Source organism: Mustela putorius, unplaced genomic scaffold (assembly GCF_011764305.1).
Source record: "Mustela putorius furo isolate JIRA1106 unplaced genomic scaffold, ASM1176430v1.1 tig00000876_pilon_pilon_pilon, whole genome shotgun sequence".
In the NCBI taxonomy this organism is placed as follows: domain Eukaryota; kingdom Metazoa; phylum Chordata; class Mammalia; order Carnivora; family Mustelidae; genus Mustela; species Mustela putorius.
The window spans coordinates 2,803,068-2,829,922 of record NW_025421506.1 but is presented as its reverse complement, the minus strand read 5'-3'; the positions used below and the strand labels follow the sequence as shown (position 1 = coordinate 2,829,922).

At 44.4% G+C, this 26,855-nt stretch overlaps 1 protein-coding gene across 1 annotated transcript; it reads left to right on the top strand.

The window, feature by feature from the left end:
• Positions 1–1,471: 1,471 nt before the first annotated feature.
• Positions 1,472–25,726, top strand: CUNH9orf153 (chromosome unknown C9orf153 homolog). The gene is made up of 5 exons (XM_045086091.1): positions 1,472–1,547; positions 1,766–1,833; positions 19,368–19,459; positions 20,546–21,050; positions 24,398–25,726. The coding sequence occupies exons 3-5, from the start codon at positions 19,394–19,396 to the stop codon at positions 24,622–24,624; spliced, it is 798 nt and encodes a 265-aa protein (XP_044942026.1). The 5' UTR covers positions 1,472–1,547; positions 1,766–1,833; positions 19,368–19,393; the 3' UTR covers positions 24,625–25,726.
• Positions 25,727–26,855: the final 1,129 nt, after the last annotated feature.

Below are 26,855 nucleotides of genomic sequence, written 5' to 3'. Positions count from 1 at the left end.
GATGTGTCTGCTGATGGTTGTTAATGAACAATTGAGGGCAGTTTAAGAAAAACATCAGGAGAAAAAGCATCAAAAGACTGCACTCAACAGACAAAATTCCTTCTGAGGACTTGGGAGAAACAGGTAAAACGAAGTTAAATATATAGCGTAACCCTCACTTTTGTCAGGGAACAAAGCCCAGCGACATAATTTGGTGCTACAACAGATCTTTTCTCCCTCCGTTTCCTCCCAGCGCAGCCCCAGTCCACTTGTAGCCAGACCTTGTGGGCAGAGGTAGAAAGCCGTCTGTCTCCGGTAACTGCCTCGATTTCTCTTCTGCATCTTTCCATATCTATAGAAGGAAAAACTTGACAATTCAGTTACTTAATTTACTACTTTTTCAGTTAACTTACTACTTAATCAGCCACTTTTTAAGATGTCCAGCCTCCACATTCCACCCATTACCCTCCTACAGGAAGATAGTCCCATGACCCTTCGTGTCATGCAGCTGATTATGTGACCTTGAGGAGGTCCATATGTCACAATGCGTATTTACCAACACTAAGCATTAGGATTGCCAGATCCAGGCCAGCCCAAGGGGTATCAGATGAATGAGACCCAGCCCTGCTCCCAGACATGCCGGTTCCTGAACAAGATGGCCACATAAACAATTAAAAGCAAGTGGTAAGTGCCACCCCTAAGGGCATAATGAGAGACGAGAGAACGGGAATTTCAGCCAGCGTGGGCGTGGCTAGGAGAGAAGGGGTGAGGTGGGACATGCGGAGAGACTGGAGAGGCTGGTGCTGAGGGATGAGGTGGTGGCTGGCTTCACCTACCAATCAGGGTTGGGAAAAGGGCCTCCTTCCAGCAGGTCAGCAGGAAGCTGGTCCCAGCTGGCCGTGACTGAACTCACCAGCCCCCCTCTTCCCTTGGGGCCATCACTTAGCAGCCTTGACCTCTTCCTGCCTTTCTTCCCCACCCACCGTGTTCCCACTGACTCTGAGCCCTGACCTGGCTCTCCTCTCCCTCTGCCTGTCCTCACACCCAGCCCTGGGAGTGTACGGCCCTGGTAGATGCAACAGTTTGAAAGAGGAGGCGATCAGAAGATAGTAGAGCACTCCCTCTCCCGGCTCCCCTTGGGCCAAACTGCATGGTGGAAATAAATGAGCTCATCAAACTGGCTTCCATCCAAAGCTGCCAGGTGTTACCTCCTCCCCCTGCCCAAGCAGGCCTGTCAGCCCAGCCAGTGTCACTGAGCAGGTATCATTCCCTGGGGACCACTCACAGAGCTCAGAGGACAGTCAGCATCGGTCCATGGCAATCCCTTGGATGGAATCATACGGTTCCAATGCATCTCACCACTTCCTACTCCAACTGCGATCCACCTAGGGTCTTGTCTTCCTTCTCCCCTTCCATACATGCTACCTTACGTTTCAGGCGCTAGGGGCGCCCGTAAACACACTGCAGTGGTGTGGACGGCAGACAAAGCTAAGGCCGATCACCCAGGCAGTGCCTCCAGACTGGCCTTGGAACCTGCTCAGTACCTTAGCCCGTTCCCTGGAGAAGAGGTGAGAAGTAAGCCCCACTTCAGCTGCGCAGCTGTCTTTGGTATCAAAGGAAGTGAAGTGGAAATGGTGTGGAGGTGGTTGGGCACGGTTGGCATTGCCCAGGGAAACCCCAAGGACATCTGTTCCTTCTGTAGGATGCTGAGCACAACAGTGCACCCTCTTCTCTGGTTTCTGTCTTTGGGAGTCCGGATCCTCCTCTTTGGGGTTCTATCCTATAGGTCAAGTGCTGCTGCCTCCACCAAGCAAACCAGAATCAAGCAGAGATCTTCCCTGGAGCCTACACCAGGTACTGATTCCCATTTTTTAAAAATTGTCCTCTCCTGAGGCCCCCGAGCTGCCCCCACGTCCCCTGTACTGAGAGTCTGTGACACAGCAAACGGCTGACATCGCCACAAGATGTTCATTACCACTTTCTTTGTCCCTGGCTTGGGGAAGCTGGGGGCTGGCTCATTTGGAGAGGGCTCCGAGGAATGCCACTGTCCCCACGCAGATCTGTCTTGTCTGGTTTGGGCTTGCTTTTTGTGCATTTAGGCTGGCTTTCTCCGTGGGACCACGCGGCCCCCTGCTTCATCAGCAGGTATTCATGGAGCCCTTGTGTTGGGCTGTCCACAGCGATGTCCCCCCACCCACCCAGAGGCGACCCCGCAGGAGGAGGAGAGGTAGGAGGAGGAGGAAGAGCACAGTGGCAGCAGCTGGTGGCGGCAGCAGCGGTGATAAAGCCACTAGCACTTGGGAGAACAGGTCCTGGGAGCCAGGCCGCCTTCCAGGCCCTCTGCAGGACTCAGCGCGCTGAAAACTCACGCAGCTCCTGGGAGCTGACACCGCCCATTTCACATGTGGGCGTCCTGGGTCCTGCGCTCAAGCCTAGCAAAACGGACCTTGATTCTCTCAGCCACTGTGCTCAGCTGAGGAAGATAAAGCCAGTACAACCATAAACAAGACGGAGAACAATAGATGCCATTGAGGAGACTCAGGGACAGTGTCGAGGAGGCTCAGAGAAGCAGGGGAGGACTCCGTGAGGGAAGAGAGGTGGGCTGCCACTGTGAGGAGAAGGGCACGGGGGCTTCGCCCAGGCGGAGCAGATAACCAGGCACGGACACTCAGAAGTAGAGCTGCCCGATAGAGAAGCGTTGGGGACACTCATGGCTTCTGGCTGGGCTGAGAAGCCCTGAGCACTAGGCGAATGCACTTGCACACCGTGGGCCACTGAGGCTTTTGAGCGAGAGCAAGTCTGGATCGGAATTCTTTTAGGAAGGGTTGACCCAGAGTGGCTTATAAAAAATAAGACATTGGAGTACAGGATTTCTCGGGCACTGAAACTGTTCCGTGAGGTGTAACGGTGGATACGTTTGTCCACACCCACAAATGTACAACACGAAGTCAACCCCAAGGTAAACTAAGGACTTAATAATGTTGATCTGGGGCGCCTGGGTGGCTCAGTGGGTTAAGCCGCTGTCTTCGGCTCAGGTCATGATCTCAGGGTCCTGGGATCGAGTCCTGCATCGGGCTCTCTGCTCAGCAGGGAGCCTGCTTCCTCCTCTCTCTCTCTCTGCCTGCCTCTCTGCCTACTTGTGATCTCTCTCTGTCAAATAAATAAATAAAATCTTTAAAAAAATAATAATGTTGGTCTGGCTTGGTCAGTCTGGCTTCGAACTTGATTTCAGCTCAGGTCATGACCTCAGGGTTATGAGATGAGACCCCGCATCGCGCTCCACGCTCAGCAAGGAATCTGCTAGAGATTCTCTCCCTCTCCTATCTCCCCCTGCTTGTGCTCACTCTCTCAAATAAGTAAATATTTGAAAAATAATACTGGTCCATCAGTTCTCATAAATGCATCACACTAATACAAGATGTTAGTAGGGGAAGCTGTGTTTATGATGGGGGGGAGGTGAATACTTTTCAAACAATTTTCTGTAAACCCGAAATTGCTCTTTAAAAAAACAAAGAATTATTCAGAAGTCTTTTTTTTTTTTAAGATTTTATTTATTTACGAAGTGGGGGTGGTAGGAGAAGCACAGGGAGAGGGACAAGCAGACTCTGTGCTGAAGGCCAAGCCTGATGTGGGGCTTGACCTCATAATGCTGAGATCATGACCTGAGCCGAAACCCATTGAGCCGCCCAGATGCCCCTCAGAAGTGTTATACTAGTTTCAGATGACAACACAATGATGCAATAGAAAAGATATCTTTTTTAGCAAAATAATCAGATTGCATTACTAAGAAACTCAGTTTTTAGAAAATTGCATTTTGAAAGTAGTCATTTCAAAGGAAGGATTGAGAGTTTCATTCATTTTCCCTGCCAAAATTTATTTTTTTTAAAAGATTTTATTTATTTATTTGACAGAGAGAGAGATCACAAGTAGGCAGAGAGACAGAGAGAGATGAGGAGAAGCAGGCTCCCTGCTGAGCAGAGAGCCCGATGCAGGACTCGATCCCAAGCCCCTGGGATCATGACCTGAGCCGAAGGCAGAGGCTTAACCCATTGAGCCACCCAGGCGCCCTTCCTTGCCAAAATTTAAATAATAAAGTCATTTTTTTAAGTTGACTTAAGTAGTCTTTACACCCAATGTGGGGCTTGAACTCACAACCCTGAAATCAGGAGTCACACGCTCTTCCAACTGAGCCAGCCAACGGCCCCAGTAAAGGTCATTTTTAATAGTTGGCTGTGTACAGCCATAAAATCCACATATTAGGAAGCACTCTGGTCTTTGCGTCTGGTATCTGCCCAAGACTGATAGGCTCTCTTGGCACAGGGGCCGCAGTGGGATGGTGCCTGCCACCTTCCACAGTGTACTCCCGGAGCCTAAAGGTCATTTTTAATAGTTGGCTGTGTACAGCCATAAAATCCACATATTAGGAAGCACTCTGGTCTTTGCGTCTGGTATCTGCCCAAGACTGATAGGCTCTCTTGGCACAGGGGCCGCAGTGGGATGGTGCCTGCCACCTTCCACAGTGTACTCCCGGAGCCATCGTCCTCACCATACTCCCCTGCCACATGTTGGTAAACAAGGCTACTCTACTGCTCTGCTCTTGGCCAGGGCCACAGACTTTTTCTGTCTCTGAGGTGCTGAACATGATGGAGCCAGAGTTCCAGTTCTGTGTAGTCATGGTCAGTAATAGCACGCTGTATTCCGTAATCACTTGTGTTATATGCATTTCCTCTGACAAGCCCAGCAGAAGGCCTGTGATAACTGAGTCCCTGCTCTGTGCCAGCCACCATGCTGTGCAAGACTCGCATGGGCAGTCAGATCCCAAAGCTGAGGAATCCAGGGAAATCCACCAGGAAAGCCCAGTGGACATTTTGGTGAGAAAATCATGCGAGAGTTAGTAAAGTCCAGATGGATCCTTGGGTCCCTGTGGCCTTTCACCTGCTTCCCAAGTGGTCCTCTTCTCACTTAGACCAGCATTTCCGAAGTGTGGAACCCCGTAATCTCTCCGGTGGGCCACAGGCATCTGGAGTTTTCAGAGGAAAATGCAATGACACAGTAGTAGGCACATGTGTATCTTGAATTGGAGATGTGAGATTGTAGTGACTTCCCAAAAACCCTATTTTGTGCTCCATGACAATTCCATATTTAAATGTTGAACATTTTCTGTAAGGACAGTGTTAATCAGATTATCTTAAGTAACATTCATTTGACAAGATTCATCCTGGTTAATGTATTTTTCACACCATTGGCTGGCATCAAATTTGCAATCTTATTTTTTTAAGATTTTATTTATTTATTAGAGAGAGAGAGAACACAAGCAGGGGGAGTGGGAGAGGGAGAAGCAGGCTGCCCACAGAGCAGGGAGCCCAATGCGGGGCTTATCCCAAGACCAGAGATCATGACCTGAGCTGAAGGCAGGTGATTAACCGACTAAGCCACCCAGGTGCCCCTCAAATTTGCAATCTTTATTATTGCTATTGGGTTATATTTTATTCCATTTCACTTTTTTTAAAAAAAGGGATTAGTGGCTCAGAAGTGTTCTCTGAAGCATAAAATAGTGATGGAAACAGTATTTTATATCCTTGAGATCAGAAAAATCTTTCAAATATCCCAGGAAACTGTGAGTCCAGATTGATTTAGAATGTCAGGATTTATTGGGTCAAGCGAATCTGCAGGTGTGATTTTACACAAAGCCGTTGAACATTAAAACTTAATAAAAGATACATCTGGTCATGAGTTTGAGCCCCACAGTGGGTGTAGAGCTTACTTAGAAACTTAATAGGATATGCCACAATGAAAATCTGGAAACTGAATTTAATTAGATTGGAGCTTCTGCTTGCCCGGGTCTTCCCCAGTAAAGTCACAAAACCTGGTCAGAGGGTACCAGCAAAGCTTTTGAGTTCTTCAACAGTAAAAGATAGTGACGATAAGGCACTTTTTCAGAAGAAGTACAAAAAATTGCTTTCCAGGACAAAATGATTCATTGCGGAACACAGAGTAAAGACAAAAATGGCCAACCTGTTATTCAAAAGCTTTACTTACTTAAGCAGATAGGTACATGTTACCATTCCATTATAAACCAATCCACAAAGTTACTCAAATACATTGTGTTCCATGAGAAACAAAATGAGCTGGTGGTCATACAGTTTCATTAAAGATCTTATTTTATAGAGATTTTTTTTTAAGATTTTTATTTATTTATTTGACAGACAGAGATCACAAGAAGGCAGAGAGGCAGGCAGAGAAAGAGGGAGAAGCAGGCTCCCTGAGAAGCAGAGAGCCCGATGCGGGGCTCGATCCCAGGACCTGGGATCATGACCTGAGCCGAAGGCAGAGGCTTAACCCACTGAGTCACCCACATGCCCCTTTTATAGAGATTTTTAAAATTAATTTATTTGAGAGAGAGAGAGAGGATGTATGTGTATGAGAGTGAGGGCAGGGGCCAAAGGAAAGGGAGAAAAAATCTCAAGCAGACTCAGCTGCGCACGGAGCCTGACGCAGGGCTGGATCTCAAGACCCTGAAATCATGACCTGGGCCAATACCAAAAATCAGATGCTTAAGCAACTAAGCTACTCAGGCACCACTTTAGAGATTTTTTAAAATTTCATTTTGTCAGTTTATTTATTTAGGTAATCTCCATACCCAGCATGGGGCTTGAACTCACAAACAACCTCAAGAGCTGACTGCTGACTGAACCAGCCAGATGCCCCGTTGGAGATCTTACTGCACAACGATTAATAATCTACTCTACCACAAAAGCATTTCCGGTTGCAGACGTGAGCTGGTCTACAGCTCTTGTTGTACGTGCTGTAAGTAGACACAAGGCAAGAAGCCACAGTGGTGCTTTGTTCTGTGTCACTGAACCTGCAGTGAAAAGCCATGGGATGGGTGGGTATAGACAGAAATCGATGCCCAGGTGTCCTACCGAGCAGCCATGGAGGGAGCCGTGGAAGAGGGCTATTGCTCCAGAAACGAAGGACCCATCCCTGCCCGCCCACACACCGTCTCACTCCCAAGGAGCTACTTCTTGAATGTGATGCTGTTTGGACAGATACTGTGGACACAGCACACAAGTTGTGGTCACCACATGTCCATCCTGCCCCGTAAAGAAATGGGGATAGCGGGAGACCATTGATGTATGTGAAGATGATGGACTGAAATCACCAGGGGTACCTGGTAGTGCAGTCGGTAAAGTGTCTGCCTTCAACTCGTGATCCCAGGGTCCTGGGATTGAGCCCCATGACAGGCTCCCCGCTGAGCAGGGAGCCTGCTTCTCCCTCTCCCTCTGCCCCACTTGTGTGTTCTCTCTCACACTCATGCTCTCTCTCAAATAAATAAAATCTAAAAACAAAAAAAGGGAAAAGAAAAGAAACCACATAAGTTCAAACCTCAACTTTAGAATAAAATTGCAACACAAGGATTTCTGTTAAAAAGACAACATACAAAGGTAAGATCTGGAGAGGTGTTAATTTCAGGAACATTTTGGAAGTTGGAAGGTAGATGGATGAGAGGTTACTAAAGGCTTGGCAAATGGGAGGAAACTGAGAACCAGCTGGCCCCCTTATGCCCTCGAATGCTCAAAAGGCTCCACTGCAGAAGATACCAGCTCTTTCCAGAACTAAGAGCGATGGGAGCGGTGGGGGAGAGGGTGGTTATTGAGCACGGTATGAGAAGGTGGACCCCCAGAAGCCGTCCGCCACTTTAGGCCTCTGCCTGTAACCCAGAGAATTTCTCTAGGGAGAGGTTAACACAGGGTCTGCAGACTGGGAGAGCCAGGCCCAGTAGAGGGTGTTCATATCCTACCGGAAAACAACCAGCAGTGACCCAAACAAAACAAGGGATTCTGCGAATGTGTGTATAGTAGGTGCCTGATACAGGGGCCTCTAGCCCTATGCCTGCTCTGCTTTTCCCCTGTCACCATGAGATACTTAATACCCTCCAGACCAGGAGATGGGGAAGCTTACCAGCCCAGGAAAGGCCTAAAGATGCTCACATTCCAGGATCCTCCCCAAAAATGGTCCACCCAAAGCCTAAAGCCCCATCAGTGTGTGTAGCGTTTCCTGCTAGCTTTTTAGTGCCCCATTCATATTTGTGAGCGACAAGCACAGCTCAGCAGACATGTGAGGACTGCCCGTACAGATATGAAGCGGTGCCTTACCCTTTCCGGCCTTCTGCTCTGCTCTGGCCCACCCCATATCCCAGCTGATGCCCCAGCAGGGGTGGACCCTGTGCGACCCAGGACGCAGTCACAGCGGTGTCTCTGACTCCCTCGAAAGAGACCCTCGAAACTCAGAGAAGCAGAGGTCAGACGAGGCCCTGGGCGTGCATGGAGCTGTTTTCTACTGGAGCCTGCATCTGACTGGGCTTGGTCTCAACAGCCACTGCGCCACCATCAACTGTGAGACCACCACTGACTGCAGCCTACATCCTGCTTTTCAGAGCTGTTAAGGTGTGAAGTTGATACTGTACAGTAGTTATCAAGCAAGGCATGTGGTGTAAGGACTGGTTATTAGTATGAAGACCTAAGGATGTTGTAGGGAGTTGAGGGCTGGATGCATTCGAGAAAGTGAACCTGGAACTTAGGTTTTCAATTCAGGGAAAGAGCCTTGCTGAAGGTGGTTTTTGTGACCTTGTCATTCTGCTGGAGTATGGTGAAAGGTCATAGAGGCTTGGGGAGCCTGGACAGCACGTCCCCACGAGGAGACCTGTGCGGCACTCAGGGAACCCCAAACACCTAACTTCTGCTGCCACTCTGATGTGCCCTGTGCACGTTTCCCCTTGAGGTGCCTGTGATGGGCAGCTGGTGTTTGCAAAACCAAATCTTCCTTCTATAAGACCACTTCGTGGCTCCCCTCTTAAGTGTTTTCTTTGCTGTTTTTTTGTTTTTTTTAAAGATTTTATTTAAGAGAGAGATCACAGGTAAGCAGAGAGGCAGGCAGAGAGCGGGGGGTGGGGTGGGGTAGGGAAGCAGGCTTCTCACTGAGCAGAGAGCTCAGGACCGATCCCAGGACCCTGAGATCATGACCTGAGCTGAAGGCAGAGGCTTAACCCACTGAGCCACCCAAGTGCCTACTTCTTTGCTGTTTTGTTGTAGTAGTAAGCTTATAGTTCTAACAGCTAACTCCTTTATTGTCATATTGGGTTCAAGAGGGAGAGAGAAAACGCTGCAGGTCCAGTTTTATATTAAAAAATATTCTTGGGGTGCCTGGGTGGCTCAGTCAGTCAGGTGTCCAACTCTTGGTTTTGGTTCAGGTCATGATCTCAGGGTCATGAGAGGGAGTCCTACGTCAGGCTCTGTGCTGGGTGTGGAGCCTGCTTCAGATTCTCCCTCTCCCTCTCCCTTCTGCCCCTCCCCCAATTCATTCACCCTTTCTCTCTCTTTCTCTCTCAATTAAAAAAAAAAATTGAGAAGAACTTTCAAATATTGTTTCCAGTATCCTCAGAAGGGCGTAGCCCATGACTGAGCACATACAGATACAAGAAGACATAAGGTTATCTTTCTTTCCCATATGCGCCTCTTTCTCCTTAAAACAGGAAGTCAGCCGTGTCCTCACAGAATTGTTTTGACATTATGAAAGGAATATATGCTTACCATATAAAAACTTTAAGCAAGGGACACCTGGGTGACTCAGAGGATTAAGCCTCTTCCTTCGGCTCAGGTCATGATCTCAGGGTCCTAGGATCGAGCCCCGCATCGGGCTCTCTGCTCAGCGGGGAGCCTGCCTCCTCCTCTCTCGTTGTCTGCCTCTCTGCCTACTCTGTCTGATCTCTGTCTGTCAAATAAATAATTAAAATCTTAAAAAAAAAAAAAACTTTAAGCAAAATGCACACTATTGATAAAGAGTAGAGGGCAAATCCCCTTCTGTCCCCTTCCTATTCCCTCTCTTCTGTTGAAATTGGTACATGTCCTTCCAGATGATTTGCTACGAATTGACAACTGTGCTTACATATCCGCTTTATATACAGGGAACGTATTTTAGCAATATGGTTCTCCACACGGCAGCCAGAGCGTTCCTTTACAAAGATAAGTCAGAGCCTGTCACAGAGCCTGCAGTGGCTCCCCAGTGCCCTCTGAGCAAAGCCAAAGTCCGTGTCTGCCTGCAAGGCCCCCTGGGTGACAGGTGCCCTCGTCCCCCCCCCCTCCCTGTGTTCCACTCCCCTTGAAGCCTGCTCTTCCTCCAGTGAGCCAAGCACATGGCCCTAGCCCTGGCTGGTCTCCTGGAAGCTTCTCCCCTCCAGATATGCTCAGGGCTCACACCTCCTACAAGTCTCTCTCAGATGTCACCTTTCCAATGAGGTCTACCCTGACCACCCTATTTAAAGTTCCATCCGGCCCCCCAGCACTCCCATTCCCCCTTTGGCCCTTTTATATTTTACTTCCTCTAAGAGCCCTCTGACTTTCAAACTTACTAATTCATTTATTAGCTAGATGATTTTCTGTGTGCCACCCCTTGCTGGCATGTGAGCTCCGCAAGAGCAGAAGTGTTTCTTTTGCTTGTCCGTGTCTCTGTCCCCAGGGCCAAAGCTGTGCCTGCTTGAGAACCAGGTAGGTGTTCAAAGAGTTATTTGTAAATGTTTTAGAAATTTGTCCTTATTATTTGCATTCCGTTTACCTTTGTACTCCTAAAGCCTAGTCCAGTCGATCTTATGAACACTAAGTGTTGTTCTATTGGTGCTGTCTTACAGCCCACCACCCAGTCAAGAAGGAAGGAGGGATGGAGAGAGGATTGAGACAGAGAAAGGAAGGACGAGTGGACGCAAACCTCCAGTGAGCGCCACCTAGTGGCGGGATGGCGTCACAGCCTCTCTGGGCAAAAAACAGATTTGTGTGAATAAGATCAAGTAGTATTTCCTTTTGTTTTTTTTATTTTTTTTTTAGATTTTATTTGCTTATTTTTTAATTAGAGAGGGGGTGCGCACATGTGCTCTTTGGGTAGGCTCTGGAGAGTGTGTCCTTGAGGACAGGGATGGAAAGTACGTGCTTGGAGACTGGCTCCAAGTATTTGATAGTGACAAGCATTTAAATGCCTATTTCGACAGTTTTTTTAAAAAACTGTTTTTCAAGGAAATCCAGGTTCCTCAACCCTCACTACTGAAGCTGATAATGAAAACAAATAATACAATAATCCTTACAAGTTATTAAGTGGGTATTGTTGTTCCTGATTTTGTCCCTCTGTTCACACTAAAGAGGGAAACAAATCATGTCTCCAGGACAAGACAGCTCCCCTGTAGGTTGCAGAGGACAAAGATGCTACTGTAGTGAAGCCCTGTATCAACCTTGGCTTCTGACACTTGCTCATCCCAGGCCTTGCTGGCCCTGCAGGGACTGGCCCTCCCAGGGTGAGCGGATTCCTTGAGACCGTAAACCGCCCGTCTGTAAGTGTGCCTTTCCGATGCAAACCAACCGATCCCAACCACAACCACCACCTCCATCAGGCTCTCACCCTCTGAGCCACTACCCACCTGCCCTATCCCCCAGGGCCAGGAGTCAGACACCAGGGGACAGCCCCCATGGCCCAGAGTCTGCTGAAATCATCCAAACTGGTTTCTAAACCTCCCGGTCCTGTCCCACCAGTTCCTTCCTGCAGAAACCAGCGGGGGTTCTGGCTCACATTTCCCAGCCCGACCTGCCTCCTGATGGGCCCCGGTGCTTTTCCATCTGGTCCCCCAGGCAAGCTCCCTCTTGGGAACTGTGAGTAACTGTCTTTTCAGTGGCAGTTGTCCCCTGGTCTGTTGGCCTTCGCCTCAGCTTTTCTAGTCATACACTACGCAGTTGACCCTTCAACACCATGGGTTTGAATTGTGTGGGATCCCTTACATGCGGATTTTTTTCAAATTTTCTTATTTAAATTCAATGTAGATAACATAGAGTGTATTAGTAGTTTCAGGGGTAGAATTCAGTGATTCCTCGGTGGCAGGTAACACCCAGTGCTCACGACATCAAGTGCCTTCCTTCACCCAGTTACCCCATCCCCCGCCCACCTCCCCTCCAGCAACCCTGTTTGTTTCCTACAGTTCAGCGTCTCTTATGGTTTGCCTTCCTCTCAATTTTCATCTTATTTTTCTTTCCTTCTGCTGTATTCATCTGTTTTGTTTCTTAAATTCCACCTGTGAGCGAAATCCTATGGTGTTTGTCTTTCTCTGACTGACTTTTTTCGCTTAGCATAATACCCTCCAGTTCCATCCTTGCCGTTGCAAATGAGGGGTTTTTTGATAAATACAATACAGTGCTGTAAATGTGTTTCCTCTTCCTTATGATTTTCTTTTCTCTAGCTTATTTTATTGTAAGAATATTGTCTATAATAATATATAAAGTCTGTGTTAATCGACTGTTTTCAACAAAGCTTTTGATCAACAGTAGGCTCTTAGTAGTTAAATTTTTCAAGACTCACAAATTACACACGGATTTCTATCTTGGGGTGTGTCAGCACCCCTAATCCTTATGTTGTTCAAGGTCAACTGTATTTAAAAATCAGCCCGCAGGGTTGGCACAAGGAAGAGAGGAGTCCTGACTCCTTAGACTCTGTCCCATATTGTCTTCCTCCTACAAAGCTGTGCCAGCTGCACTGAATTCAATGCGGCTCCCCCACGCGGAGAAAAAGGGATAGATGCCCCCAGGCAGGTCAGCTCCACGCCAGACCTGGAGCAAGGAGTCTCAATTTTCTCATGGCATCTTTCCCTAGCAGGAGGCCCTGGGGGTACGCCTGTCAGGGCTGGGGGCAGGCTGGGGGGCTGCACATTGAATTCTAGGGTTGAAGCAGAAATGAGAACATGTTCTTGTAGCAATAATGTCAGGGAACAACCATCATGGCCAAAGGCTTACTAGATGAGTTGGTGGACTTTTCATGAGAAATCATTAGTGAAAGAACAAGATGCAAAAGGTGATCTCAGTTCTGTGAATCTTTGATACTTATGACTATGCATATATGGCAATATGTGATATAGAAATACAGAGAAAAATAAATTTAAGTATAAGGTTTCCTGATGAAGGGGTTAATGAAAGAAGGTAGGGAAGGGGGAAGGAGCCACAGGAAATGCAAATAAAAACACATAAAAGGGGCGCCTGGCTGGCTCCCTCGGTTAAGCCCGCTGCCTTCAGCTCAGGTCGTGATCTCAGGGTCCTGTGTCTAGCCCCGCATCGGGCTCTGCTCAGCAGGGAGCTTGCTTCCCCCTCTCTCTCCCTCTGTCAAATAAATAAATAAAAATCCTTAAAAAAAAAAAAAACACACTGAAAACTGCATGTGTGACAAGATCATATGGATGCACGATAGCACAATATAATTAGCATAAAAAAAAATCTGAGTTCTTGGGGGCTTCTGGCTGGTTTAGTGGGTAGATCCGGCCACTCTTGATCTCCGAGTCATGAGTTTGAGCCCCACATTGGGAGGTAGAATTTACTTTAAAAAAAAAAGAAAAAAAATTTCTTTTAAATATTCCAAAGTTCTGAAGTAGGGCTGCTTGGTTTAAACCCAGATTTACTACTACTTAGCCCTGTTATGTCGGGCAAAGTGCTGCTCCTCTCTATACCTCCATTGCCAGATCTATAAAATGGAGATCATAATTGTGCTTATGTCCGACAGCTGTTGAGAGGATTATATGGAAAAAATTCATTTATGCTCTTAGAACCATGTCTGGCACGCATAGTGAGTGTTCACCAAACACTCTGGCTAGTGTTCACAGTCATTACCAACAGTCAGTACCCCCAGTCTGCATGCCCTGGCACCTCTGTTCCCTCTAGCACACAGCTCAGGGCACTGAACTGCTCCATCATCACAGATGCTGAGCCCAAATACTACCGTAAATTTCTAACCACCGAGGTTGCCTTTAATATGCACCCCATAGACCACTGCCCCTCTGTTTATACAGTTTCTCTCCAAGCAGATCACAGTATAATTGACCCATTTGGGGAGCTCTGTCTTTTCATTTGTTTCCTTTTTTAAGACAGCTTTATTGGGGTATAATTTACTTACAATAAGATTTACTCCTTTTAGCACACAAGTCAACCGACTTTTAATACATTTACAGAGTGGTTCAATCATCCCTGGAGTCTGATTTTAGGACTTCTCTTTGGATTTATTTATTTATTTATTTAGAAAGATTTTATTTATTTGTTTGTTTGTTTGTTTGCTTGCTTGTTTATTTTTATTTATTTTTTTTATTTGAGAGGGAGAGAGAAAGACAGAGAGCACAAGCTGGTTGAAGGGCAGAGGGAAAAGCAGACTCCCGGCTGAGCGGGGAGCCTGCTGAGGGTCTTCATCCCAGGACCCTGGGATCCAGACCTGAGAGGAAGGCAGACTTAAGCGACTGAGCCGCCCAGGCGCCCCTAATCAGGTCCATTTTAAAAACACTGAAATCCTTTGGAACCATCCCTTGTCTTTCTTTTTATCAGAGCTATGCATTGCTCCTTTTGCTGGCAATCCGTTTATGGCTATCGCCTTTTGTTCCACTTTCTCATGGGACTCTCAAAGAGCTTTTCTAGGCCAAAAGCAACTAACAAAGGGAGAGATCAGGGGGTTATGCATGGCTTCAGGAATTTTTTGTGGATCCAGAGCGGAATGAGAATTTCCTCTTCAAGCCCTTCGACTATTTTTCTATTATTTTTTTTCCTAATGAGTTGTTTATCTTTTTCTTAATGGTTTAAAAAGCTCTTTATACATCAAATATATTTACCAAAATGGGGCTGGGGAGGACAGAAACCCAAATATAAATGATCATAAGCAAAGGGGAAATTTGGGGCAAACATAACGATAATGCAGGAGGTACATCATTGTGATAGTTTCAGGAGAGATAGTTTCTCTGCATTTGTCTGCCTTACCTCTGATTTTCTTCTGCACATTATCTTAATTCTTTTTATTTCTTGTTATTATAAACAATGCTGCATAAAGAGCTTGGTTCTTAATTTATAAACTTGGCCAACAATTTTTGCAGGAAAAATTTCAAGAAACTCAACTGTAGAGTCATAAAAAAATTTTTTTTGAATGTTAATAGATATTGTCATGTTGCCAAGAAGGCTGTATTCTTCCAGGTGTTCTATACGCTTGCCTCTTTTCCAAACAGCTCATCAACATGAAATAATTTTAATGTTTTTATCTTTGCCATTTTGGAGTCTTAACTGTATTCTTAACTTACCTATACCTCCATCCCCAGTTTGTAAGGTGGGGCTGATAATAGCATCTAGTCATTTTTATGAATAGCAAGTTAGTTAATACATTAAAGAACTCAGAGCAGTGTCTGACACATTGTAAACACTGTATCTATTTGCAGTTATTATTTTCCTTGACATTATGTGGTTCCATGTCTATCATTCTTGCTACTTTTTCAGTTACGATAATTATTATGGGCCTTTCATTGAGCAAAGTTAAAAAATTATACCTTTTAATATTTTGTTCTGTTTTCTTCTTTAGTAGGAGCAAGTATATGTATGTTGATTCTTTACTATTTTTTTTTATAATTATCATCTTCTATGCAGCCCTAAAGCCTTTGTTCTTTTTTTCCCCCAATATATTCTATTGTCCTATCCCTTCTTTTTCACAGAACCCACATTTTATTTTCTCTCAGTGCATGGAGAATTTTTTTAAATATTTTTTTATTAAGCTTTTTATTTTAATTCCCATATTGTTAATGTAGAGTGTACAATATAGTGATTCAACAATTACTGAGAGCATGGAGAATTTTGATTATAAAATTGTCTTGTTTTTTTGAGTAATTTGTCCATAAACTAAGCATTTAAAAATTTATTATGACAAATTGCAAACAAAAGTAGAATTGCAAAAAATGTGGAGATAAGAATATAATTTAAAAATTGAAGGAAAAGTAGAAATTTCATATGATAAATTTCAATGAAACAGTTACACGATTGTCAACCGTGGTTCCATGTTTTGTCTTAGAATATCCTTAACCTAGATTTTACTTGTTTTATACTTCTCCTCCAGTGTGTTTTTGTGCTATGTTGTGACATCTATTTAGCATACTGGATCCTTTCTGTTAGGTCTGTTATTAAATGAAACGAGACTGAGACAAAGCTTTATTTTCTGATAAGTATTAGAAGTTAGACTGATCTGGCAGGGGAATGAGACTGAAACAAAGTTAAAGTTATGCAAAGCTCTATTCTATGCTAAGCATTAGAAGTCAGACTGACCCGTCAGGGCCATCTCTGAAGAGAGCGACCACCCCCAGCTTACAGGCTCAAGAATTGACCGGTCAGGGCTGCCTCCAAAGAGGGCGACCCCTCCCCATCTTACAGACTACCTTTTATAGAGCCAAAGTGGCCAATGGGCATGTTAGGTCACACGCAGGTGGCCAATTGAATTACAATTTACCCTATAGTAGCTGTTTGACCCAACCTATTTCTCTGGTCAGAATTAGTGCTCAAGGTTGGCGCCCAAATGGCGGGGTTTACATTCTTTGGTGGTTAGGGAAAAAGTATGTGTGTTTCTTACTGATTGGATGTCTCCACCTGGCCCAACTCGTCCTTGTATTCTGGGCTCTGTTATCAGGAACTGGCCGACCTGGCCTTGTATTCTGGGCTCTGTTATCAGGAACTAGCTGACCATATTTTACTGGTTTCCCAGACTTGCTTCTCAGTAAGTTCCTCTGGGGGGGGGGCAGGGTCAGTTTGAGTTTTACTGCACAAACAACAAAATGGCTTTTAACCAAGGTGGAGTTGCTCTGGCTAAATAGGCCCTTACACTTTCCACTATCATTAATCATTCAGTATCATTCAGTATTTCCCTGGAAATTGTTTTTCTCCATCTTAGGTAAAGTTTCTGTTAATATATATTTTTAAAATTTTTATTTATTTAAATAATCTCTGTGTGCAAACTGGGGCTTGAACACATGATCCTGAGATCAAGAGTCACACGGTATTCTGACTGAGCCCGTCAGGTGCCCGGATGTCTGAGACACATATGAAAATGTTCATGGATTATAAAGGCAAAGTTGAGTGGATTTCTATCAGTTACACACAAGTAGCATTCAGATCAAGTAAACAAAATATTACCAGAGCTGTGGAATTCTCATGTTCCAGTACGGACCCCTCCCAAGGTAAACGCTATCCTGACTCCTAACCTTATAGATTGTTTGCTTATATTTGAATGTTACATACATTGTAACATAAAGTACAGAATCTTTTGCTGAGGAGTATTCCACTGTAAAATGAAAAAGCACAACTTATCCTTTATACTGTGGTGGGCATTGGGTTTGTTTGACCTCTCATTCATTTAGGATGCTGAAGTTGTTTTCAGTCTGTTGCTGTTACAAACAAAGTTGTTGCCGTGAATAACCTCAGTAATGTTTCATTGGCATCTATGGAAATGTTTTTCAAATGTAAGAATAGATATTTAGGAGTAGGAATCCTAGGTTCAGAGAATATATGCATTTGTAGTTTTCCCTCACAAGCAACCTTGCCCTACTGCTAGAAGATTCTTTACTTCTGAAGTCCATTCTTCTCTTGGCTGCTTGAAGTTCATCAGTCAACTGATAGTTCTCTCAAGAAGGACTCATGGGAACAATATTTCCTGAGTTCTTGCAAGATCAAAATTTTTTCTTGAGCTTTTATTCTTTCTTTTCTTTTTCTTTTTCTTTAAAGATTTTATTTATTTATGTGACAGAGAGAGAGATCACAAGTAGGCAGGCAGAGGAGGGAGGAGCAGGCTCCCTGCTGAGCAGAGAGCTCAGTGTGAGGCTCAATCCCAGGACCCTGAGATCATGACCTGAGCTGAAGGCAGAGGCTTTAACCCGCTGAGCCACCCAGGCGCCCCAAGCTTTTATTCTTTCAAACATAGCTTGGATATATAGGAAAAATCCCTGGCTCAAACGTTGTTTTTTTGTGTGTGTGTTTTTGTCTGACTGTTGCTATAGATAAAACTAAGGCTTCTTTTCTTTTTTTCCTGAAACTCAATTACTTTACTAGAATATGTTTTATTGATAGCCATTCTAATATATTTTTTTGTTTTGATTTTTTTTTAAGATTTCATTTATTTATTTGACAGAGAGAGATCACAAGTAGGCAGAGGCAGGCAGAGAGAGAGGGGGAAGCAGGCTCCCTGTTGTACAGAGAGCTAGATGTGGGGCTCGATTCCGGGACCCTGAGATCATGACCTGAGCTGAAGGCAGAGGCTTAACCCACTGAGCCACCAAGGCGCCCCATCCATTCTGATATTTTAATAGACAGATTCAAATCCTTAATTCCAGGAAAATCTTCCTGAATTTTAATTTTAAATATTTTTCTATTCTATGATTTAGGGTTTTTTCTTATGGGGTAACCAGTTCGATATTTTGCATCTCCTTAGTCTATCTTTCATAACTATCATTTTCTCTCCAAATCACTTTTAACAGTCTTATTAACAAACAATTCACACACCATTAAATTCTTTCAAAGAGCACAGTTCAATAATTTTAAGTATATTCAGAGAGTTGTGCAACCATCACCCAATCAATTTTAGAATTTTTATCACCCCCCCCAAAAAAAACCCAGATTGATTAGCAGTCGTTCCCCATTCCTGCATGCCCCCCAGCCTTAGGCTAGTTCCTGTTAATGTACTTCCTGTCTCTAAGGATTTGCCTATTTTATAAATTTTATGTCAATGCAATCATACAATATGTGGCCTTTGGTGAATTGCTTATTTCACTTAGCCCAATTTTTCAAGGTTTATCATGCTGTAGCATATATCAGAACTTCATTACTTGTCATCCATGAAAAGCATTCATTTTATTTTATTTATTTATTTATTTATTTGTAAAGATTTTATTTATTTATTTGACAGACAGATCACAAGCAGGCAGAGAGGCAGGCAGAGAGAGAGAGAGCAGAGAGCTGAGAGGAGAGCCTGATTCGGGGCTTGATCCCAGGACCCTGAGATCATGACCTGAGCCAAAGGCAGAGACTTAACCCACTGAGCCACCCGGAGCCCCGGATTCTTTTAATTAGTATTAAATGCCAGAGCATATAGGTCATATACGAATTTGTTTCAGAGAAAATATTTGGTTGGCATGTAGTATTTTGATAGACCTATGGTAAGAAGAGAACAAAAGAAAACTTAAAATGGTATAAAATTCTAACAAGTGGGGCGCCTGGGTGGCTCAGTGGGTTAAGCCGCTGCCTTCGGCTCAGGTCATGATCTCAGGGTCCTGGGATCGAGTCCCCCATCGGGCTCTCTGCTCGGCAGGGAGCCTGCTTCCTCCTCTCCCTCTCTCTGCCTGCCTGTCTGCCTGCTTGTGATCTCTCTGTATCAAATAAATAAATAAAATCTTAAAAAAAAAAATTCTAACAAGTGTCCCACTTACAAAGTTCTGGGCATGTAAAAAGCGTTATCCATGCCCCTCCCTCCTGCCCTGTACTTGGCTGGATTGTTCATCTTTCACTCTGTCTCCTCTTCTGCTGCTTTCTCAGGAATCAGAGGACAAAGTCCCCTCACGATGTTTCTTAGTAATGACATCCATCCGGAGGAAGGCGAGGCGGCGGCGGAGTCTCCCGGGTGTTCGGTAGGTGCTTACAATTCTGCAGTACTCCACAGGGCAAACGATGTTCAAAAATTGTGACAGTTTGGGGAAAAAAAATTGTAACAGTTTGAGCTACCGCAATACCCGGTGATGTTCCGATATGGCGGGGGGCGGGCAGGGAATACGGACATTCCCCTTCATCGACTGACTGATGCTCTTTGGTTACAGTGAAATGCAGCGTTTCCAGGGCAGGTGCGTGTGAGAGCTAGGCTGTTTCCACGATAACGGCCGTCTTTTGAAAAGGCCATTCTCCCACCTGGGTCCACTTGGTCTTTGTTGCTCTGGCCCAGAACGGCCTGGGAGTGAAGGGAAAGTGCCCTGGGCTGATGACCCAAATTTGGGCTCTCACTTTGGCCTTTCTGGTCTTCCAGTTAGTTGAATGGCCTAAGAACTTCCTTAGGAATATTGTAGTTGGTAGGCAAGATCCCGGAGAAAATGCGATTTTATTCCTTCAGGATAGGATTTTGGATAAGGAAGGTGTTCTAAGGAATTCTTTATTGTTTTCTCTGCCAACAACTATTCCCAAACATTCCGCCAACACTCTTTGCTTCGGTAAACTATCCCAATGAATAGGGACTCTTAGAGCTTCCTTTGCATTGCATTCCGGAACATTCTGAGCCCTTTGGACACTGGGATGAAGCTTTGATATCTGTATTATCTGGCTCTCTTTCTTCCCTAAAAGAAATGTAGCCTTAATAAAGAAGAAAAAGAAAGAAACAAAGCCTTACTCCAAACAAAGGCTGTAAGCCTCCACAGCTCGCTCTGTCGCTCTCTCTCTCCATGGCAGCCCATCACACTTTACTTTGGGAAGATCTTACAGACTTTCCCATCCAAGTCTAACGGGCCGTTTCATGGTTTAAGTGATGCATCTAAGAATACCCCTTTCTGGGAATGACTATGAGATTTGACATTGCCACTCTTAACTCAGGTTCATTAGGCAGAGATACCCTCCAAAGACAGATGCTTCTGTTTTCATGGTTCCTTGTATCCTTTTGTTCCAGTGTTTGTGAGTCTACCAGTTACATTTTCATCCAGGCTCCTGACTCCCCGCCTTTTTCCCTCCCGCAGCTGCCAGAATTGTATGCTTCTGTCGAGGACTTTATTAAGGAGAGCAAGAAATCAAATCTCCCCAAAACTCACAGTATTTCACCAAGCAAAGCACAGAAAATGCTTAGTCAAAACCTGAATGCCATGTCAATTAGTGGAACCGACGACGTGAGGGAAGAAGACCCCCAGCCTCTCTTCGTGTGCGAGGTGGTGAGAAGAGAGGGGGAGAAACCAGACTCTGTGACCGAAATCCTGTACCGAAGCTTGTTGACACCCTCGCTCTCTCTGGTGGAGAGACTCACCAAATCCCAGCAGAGGCTCTTCCGGCATGGGGTTCCTCCTCCTGCACACACTTTTCCCTATGAGATTCTCATCGAGCACTCCAAATCCTCATCACCGGTCCCTGTCCCTGTAAAGGAGAAGACTCCGGGTGCCAACACATTAGGCATGCTGGGCATTTCCAGGATCACGCCAGAAAATTTTGTCTTTGCAGACAGAATTGCTAAGTACTTCTTAGTTGATCCAGGTAATCTAAACAGATGAGGCTATGTGGGGGGAAATTCGTGGAAATCTTATTGCAACATTTACATAGGTTATGAGAGCTGGAATAGTCAAATGGTGACCTATGGGAATCTTGCAGTTCTGGGACTCGTGGCTGATGTGCCTGCTGCCTAGAGGGCCAATGGGAAGTAGAGAAAAGAGACTGGAACATTCCAGTCTCCCAAAGGAGTATTTGGGGTGTGATACTTAAAGTCACTTTTCTAATATTAGCTAGTTAAACTTGGACTCTAAGTCACCCATAACTATCATGATCTTAGCCAATTGTTTACTGAATAATGGCTTATTTTTCTAAAGTATCTTGGCTTTAGTGCAATTGAGAGGGGGTATATTTAGATATTTTTTTGGGAACTCTTCCCTTTCATTATTGATACATCTCTACAAACAACGAGAGGAAACTCCTCCCTTCATTTCTGACACTTTAATAGGAAGATGTTCTTTAAAAAAAAAAAAACTATTTAGAAAAAGTTGAAAATATATAAAATATATGATGGTGAGTTTCAATGAGAAGGGGGTGACTTACAAGGTCTTCATTTTCCTTAATTTGAGGGAGGTAATAATTTGTCATTCTAGGTAGCTGTAAAAAATAGATTAAGTCAATGATATGAAATATTTGAACCTTCCTGAAGTAGGTTCTTGACTCAAGATAAAACCATTTGCACAGCAAATATTTTAACAGCACCATTTTTATACTAAAAGTAGTGAGAGAGTCAGAGGAACAAATTCAAAGGCATAGATTGATTACTCTGCTCATATCTGGTCCAAGATGCCAGAACAGTCTTTGCTATAACTCCCCACACTGATGTCTTGACAGAGTCTAATGCAGGTTTCAGATCCCTTTGATAGAGTCATACTTTGTGTGTTCTGGAGCCCAGGCAGGAGTAGAAATCAGGGCAATTGTAGGAATGGCCTCGCTAATCCACAGAAGTGCGTGAGGTAAAGTCTGGGACCAGAAAGGAAAAAGTATGGAAAATATTAGGAATTAATTAGTCCTGCCAAAGAGCCTATTGAAAAAGTGCTGAGGGCTTTGGATATCTGATAGGGATGTTTATGGTTTTGCCATCGACAGAGCCAAATTGCCCTTTATTACCAATGTATGGCTTGTCTCCTTGCTACATAACTTCTAGAGGTCTCTCTTGTGGCCTTCCAGACTCTGTTGGGGTTTCTTCTCTGTCTTCATGACCTCATTTCCTCAGATCCTATAGGCAGAATTTCAAGTACACATCCTGTCTTTTCAAGGAATATGCATGAAGCCAGGTGTAGGCATCCATATGGAGACCATCCAGTAATCTCTTAGGTTTAATTGGTATTGCAACAATTCATCTTTTACTCTCCTGTATTGTCCGGTATTACTATCATTTTATCAGCCAGCCAGTCCCTAAAGTATTCTCAGCCACGAGGACTTTAGGGATCTTGGTATACCAAAGAATATTATAGAACATATCCTCACGAGCATCAAGCACTGGGGAAGGAAAAGAGAATGGGTGCTACCATTTTGTCCTTCTATCATATCAGCTCCTCTTGCTCAGGCTGAATACTGTGGGACTATGTAGGTTAGGAATGTGTTTGACCAAACATGACAGAGAAACCGTCTTTTTGTGTACAGCTTTTGTCTTCATGGTCAAAAGATGCTTCCTTCACCTCCAGGTACTATGTCCACATTCCAGGCAGCAAAAGAGGGCTAAGAAGAAGGCCACATTGGCTCTTCATGTCTTCTTTTAATAGGGAAGCCAAACTTCCTCAGAACACTCCTCCTCCAGAGACTTCTCCCGACACCTCATTGGTCAGAATTGTGTCCAAGAGCTGCCCCTTACTGCTGGGTGGTGAATAGAGATCTTAGCTTTTAATCCTCTGTGGTAGAGGAAGACAGAAGAGGATTGCAGTGGGTATGCAGTGAGCCAACTATCTGTAGTGTGCACCACAGATCACAGCATAAAGCTCTGTAGTAATCAAAGTCATCAGTTTTGTGGGCTTCTCTTGTCAAATTCATCCTTCTGTTCCTTCTTTTAACCAGATCTCCCAATGCCAAGTCTGCTAAAAATCTTGTCAAATTCCTGACACTTGGTAATTGCCCCTAGGGAGACATTGTTGACCACCAGTGTTCAACACCAAAAGCTTGCTGCAGTATCTGTTCCACTAGGGAAGGTAGGAACTCAGGGGACAGTCCCTGGCCCCAGTCTCCTATTTCAAGCACTTACAGAATGTATACTGAAACTTGGGCCCTTTCAGGACAGGGCTGGAAGCCTGATTGGTGCAGGGAACATCTCTGGACCATAGTGGATCTGCTCAAGTATCACCATAGAGGGAGAATGATAAGAGAGAATTAAACCAGCCCTCCTGCTTGTTTGCTGCATCCATTATTCACCTTCTGTTCCTCAAACTCATCCCCTTGACTCTTGGGCCTCTGGTTTTACACTCAAGTCTCTACCTCACGCTTTGCTCTTTTTTTGTTGCTGTTCTTTTTTGGGGAGGGAGATGGTTTACGTTTTGGTTAGTCATTAAAGAAACTGAAAGGAAGGGAAAGGGAAATGACAGCTGAGTAAGAGCATATGCAGTGTATCGTGGCCTGACTTTCCATGCTTCATTGGCTTCTTGAAGGGATTATAATTACGAGTGATGCCCCAGGTTGGTAGGTCCTGAAAGAGTAGCTAGCCACGGCCCTTTATACCCAGGGCTTAAACCAGCATCTTGGAAGAAATGACACTAACAACCTATGCACTTTTTTTTTTTTTTTTAAGATTTTATTTATTTGTCAGAGAGAGGGAGAGAGAGTGAGCACAGGCAGACAGAATGGCAGGCAGAGGCAGAGGGAGAAGCAGGCTCCCTGCCAAGCAAGGAGCGCGATGTGGGACTTGATCCCAGGACACTGGGATCATGACCCGAGCCGAAGGCAGCTGCTTAACCAACTGAGCCACCCAGGCGTCCCCAACCTATGCACTTCTGATGAATCTTTGTCCTTGTTTTAAACACTCATCAGGATCCTTTTCTCCTCTCTCTTGATCTCTTGATCTCAGTGCTCTGTAGATCTCTCCATTTGTCCATTATTATCCAGGCACTGAATGAGACTCCTCCACCTGCTAGTGTCTGCTCCAGCCCAGTTAGCCAGGCCCACCCAGCTCCCCATTTGGAGGAGGGCTTTAGACAGATGAACACCATAGGTGCCTGCTTCATTTGTAAAGCTCTAGAAACAGGCTTTCTACCAAAAGGGAGAAACTCAAGTTCATCAAAGTTTCATTCTGTCCAAGAAGCATCTCTGAATAACTGAAGGTTAAATAACACCTTCATGTAATTCTTTGAAAATGTGATTCTTTGCAGAGAAACAATTCATGGATCTAAGGGATCTGGAATGGAGATACTACAAGGGGCTCGCGTCATGGAAGCACCGTACTAAAGATCCATTCGTAGACATAAAATACGACAGTGAGAAGAGATTCGTGGACAGCCAGCAGATGCCTGGTGTCATCTGCCCCCCTGTAGTTTGTAGGTCTTTATTCATTTACCCTCAGGTTGATTATCCCCCCCAAAATGCGGCTTCTTCTTAAATGAAATATGTTGTTTATTAAAATACTTTGGACATGGGTTTTGTTTTTGAACTTATATGTGAAAAGTAAAGAAGCAGATGGGACATAGGAGCCAAGTCTATACAATATTGATGTAAAATCCAAAATTAAACCATTAATATGGGAAACAAGATTCAGATTGATCTGCTTCTATAAGACCAACCAGGTTTGGACCCGTGAAGCCTGTTGGGAACAGAGCTGAGGCAAATCTAGATCATGTGAAAAGTTAAGGACACCTCTGAAGGAGAACCAGGCAAGAACAGCTCTTTAAAATGTTCTACACACGTGAAGAGGTGTATTATCATTTAAAAAGGTTGGTAAATTTGACAAATCAAAGAATGTATCCCTGAGGATGTAGAGATCAGTCGGAGAACTCAAAAATAATATGTTAACTGCCGAAAGACATGAGGAAGGAAGTAACATTTACAGAACAAGAACAGGAAGATTTGAAAAAAAAAATTGGAAATCTTGGAAGTGAAACATATAATTATTGGAAGTAAAAAATAATCATAATAACCATCAATAAATTATCTGAATGGGTACTGGATGTATCTTAAGAGAGAGGATTAATTCTGAAGGAAGGATCATGGCGGGTAGAATGAGATGTTTAGAAGTATATTCAGTGGAAGTTGCAAAAGAAACCAGGGTGTGAACGGCGATGTTTGAAAATGAAAGGACCGATAATTTTCCAGAGATGAAATGAATGAAAACTGGAATGGAAAAACCTCACTGAATGATTGGCAAGAAAATAAAAATAACTTTCTCTCCAGAAACCCCATAGCGTAACTGCACCACAGTAAGGAAGGAAGGAAAAAACAGCTTACAAAGGAGAGGTTGAGGGATTGCGTGGACAGCGTTAACAATACACTCAAAATGCTGAAGGAAAACACTGGGCAGCCGGAAATTCACCAGCCAGCCAGATGCTCTTCAAAGAGCAGGGTTAAAATAAATACTTTTTTTTTTTTTTTTAATGTAAAAGCCAACTTGTTTACCACCCACAATCTCTTACTGGAAAAACCACTAGGAAAGTATGTACTCTAGCAAGAACCCAGGGGGAGTCCAAGATATAATGCTGAGCACGTGAATGATCAATAATATATGTGTATAAAAAATAATAATATATGTGTGTGATTGTGTAAATACTAAAATATATTTCTGGAATCGTGTCCCCAATATTTTATTTAGAAAATTTGCTTCCACTTGGGGCACCTGGCTGGTTTATTCAGAGAAGTAAGCAACCCTTGACTTTGGGGTTGTATGTTTGAGCCCCACAGTGGATATAGAGATTACCTAAAAATTAAATCTTTAAAAAAATTTTTTTAAATAATTTTTTTTAAAGATTTTGTTTATTTATTTGACAGAGAGAAATCACAAGTAGATGGAGAGGCAGGCAGAGAGAGAGAGGGAAGCAGGCTCCCTGCCGAGCAGAGAGCCCGATGGGGACTCGATCCCAGGACCCTGAGATCATGACCTGAGCCGAAGGCAGCGGCTTAACCCACTGAGCCACCCAGGCGCCCCTTTTAAAAAAATTTTTTAAAAGAGGGGTGCTTAGGTGCCACATTCAGTTAAGCATCTGCCTTTGGCTCAGGTCATGATCTCAGGGTCCTGGGATGGAGCCCTGTGTTGGGCTCCCTGCTCAGCGGGGAGTCTGCTTCCCTTCTCCTCTTGTTCATGCTCTCTGTGTCTCTCAAATAAATAAATAAAATCTTAAAATAAAATAAAATAATAAAAAAATTTCTAAAAAAAGAAAAGAAAAGAAAATTTGCTTACATTTAAGTCGTTAATCTATAGTTTCTTTCTTTGGCACTATTTTTTAAAGTCAGATTTTGCCTGTGTGCCTGGGTGGCTCAGTTGATGAAATGACTGCCTTCAACTCAGGTCATGATCCTGGAATCCTGGGACTGAGTCCCACATCAGGCTCCCTGCTCGGCAGGGAGGCTGTTTCTCCCTTTTACCCTCCCCCACTCATGCTCTCTCTCTGTCTGTCTCTTTCATTCTCTCTCTCAAATAAATAAAATCTTCAAAAAAAAAATCAAGTTTTGCCTTCAGCATAGCGGATATCTTCAGCAGGTGAAACTGTCTAGAAATGGGCATGAGGGGAGTTTCTAGGGTGCTCAGAGTATTCTGTTTTTTCTTTTTTTTCCTTTCTTTTCCCTTGTATTCTGTTTTTTCATGTGTGTGCCCAAGTGTGCTAAGCATGCAGAAACTCCCCC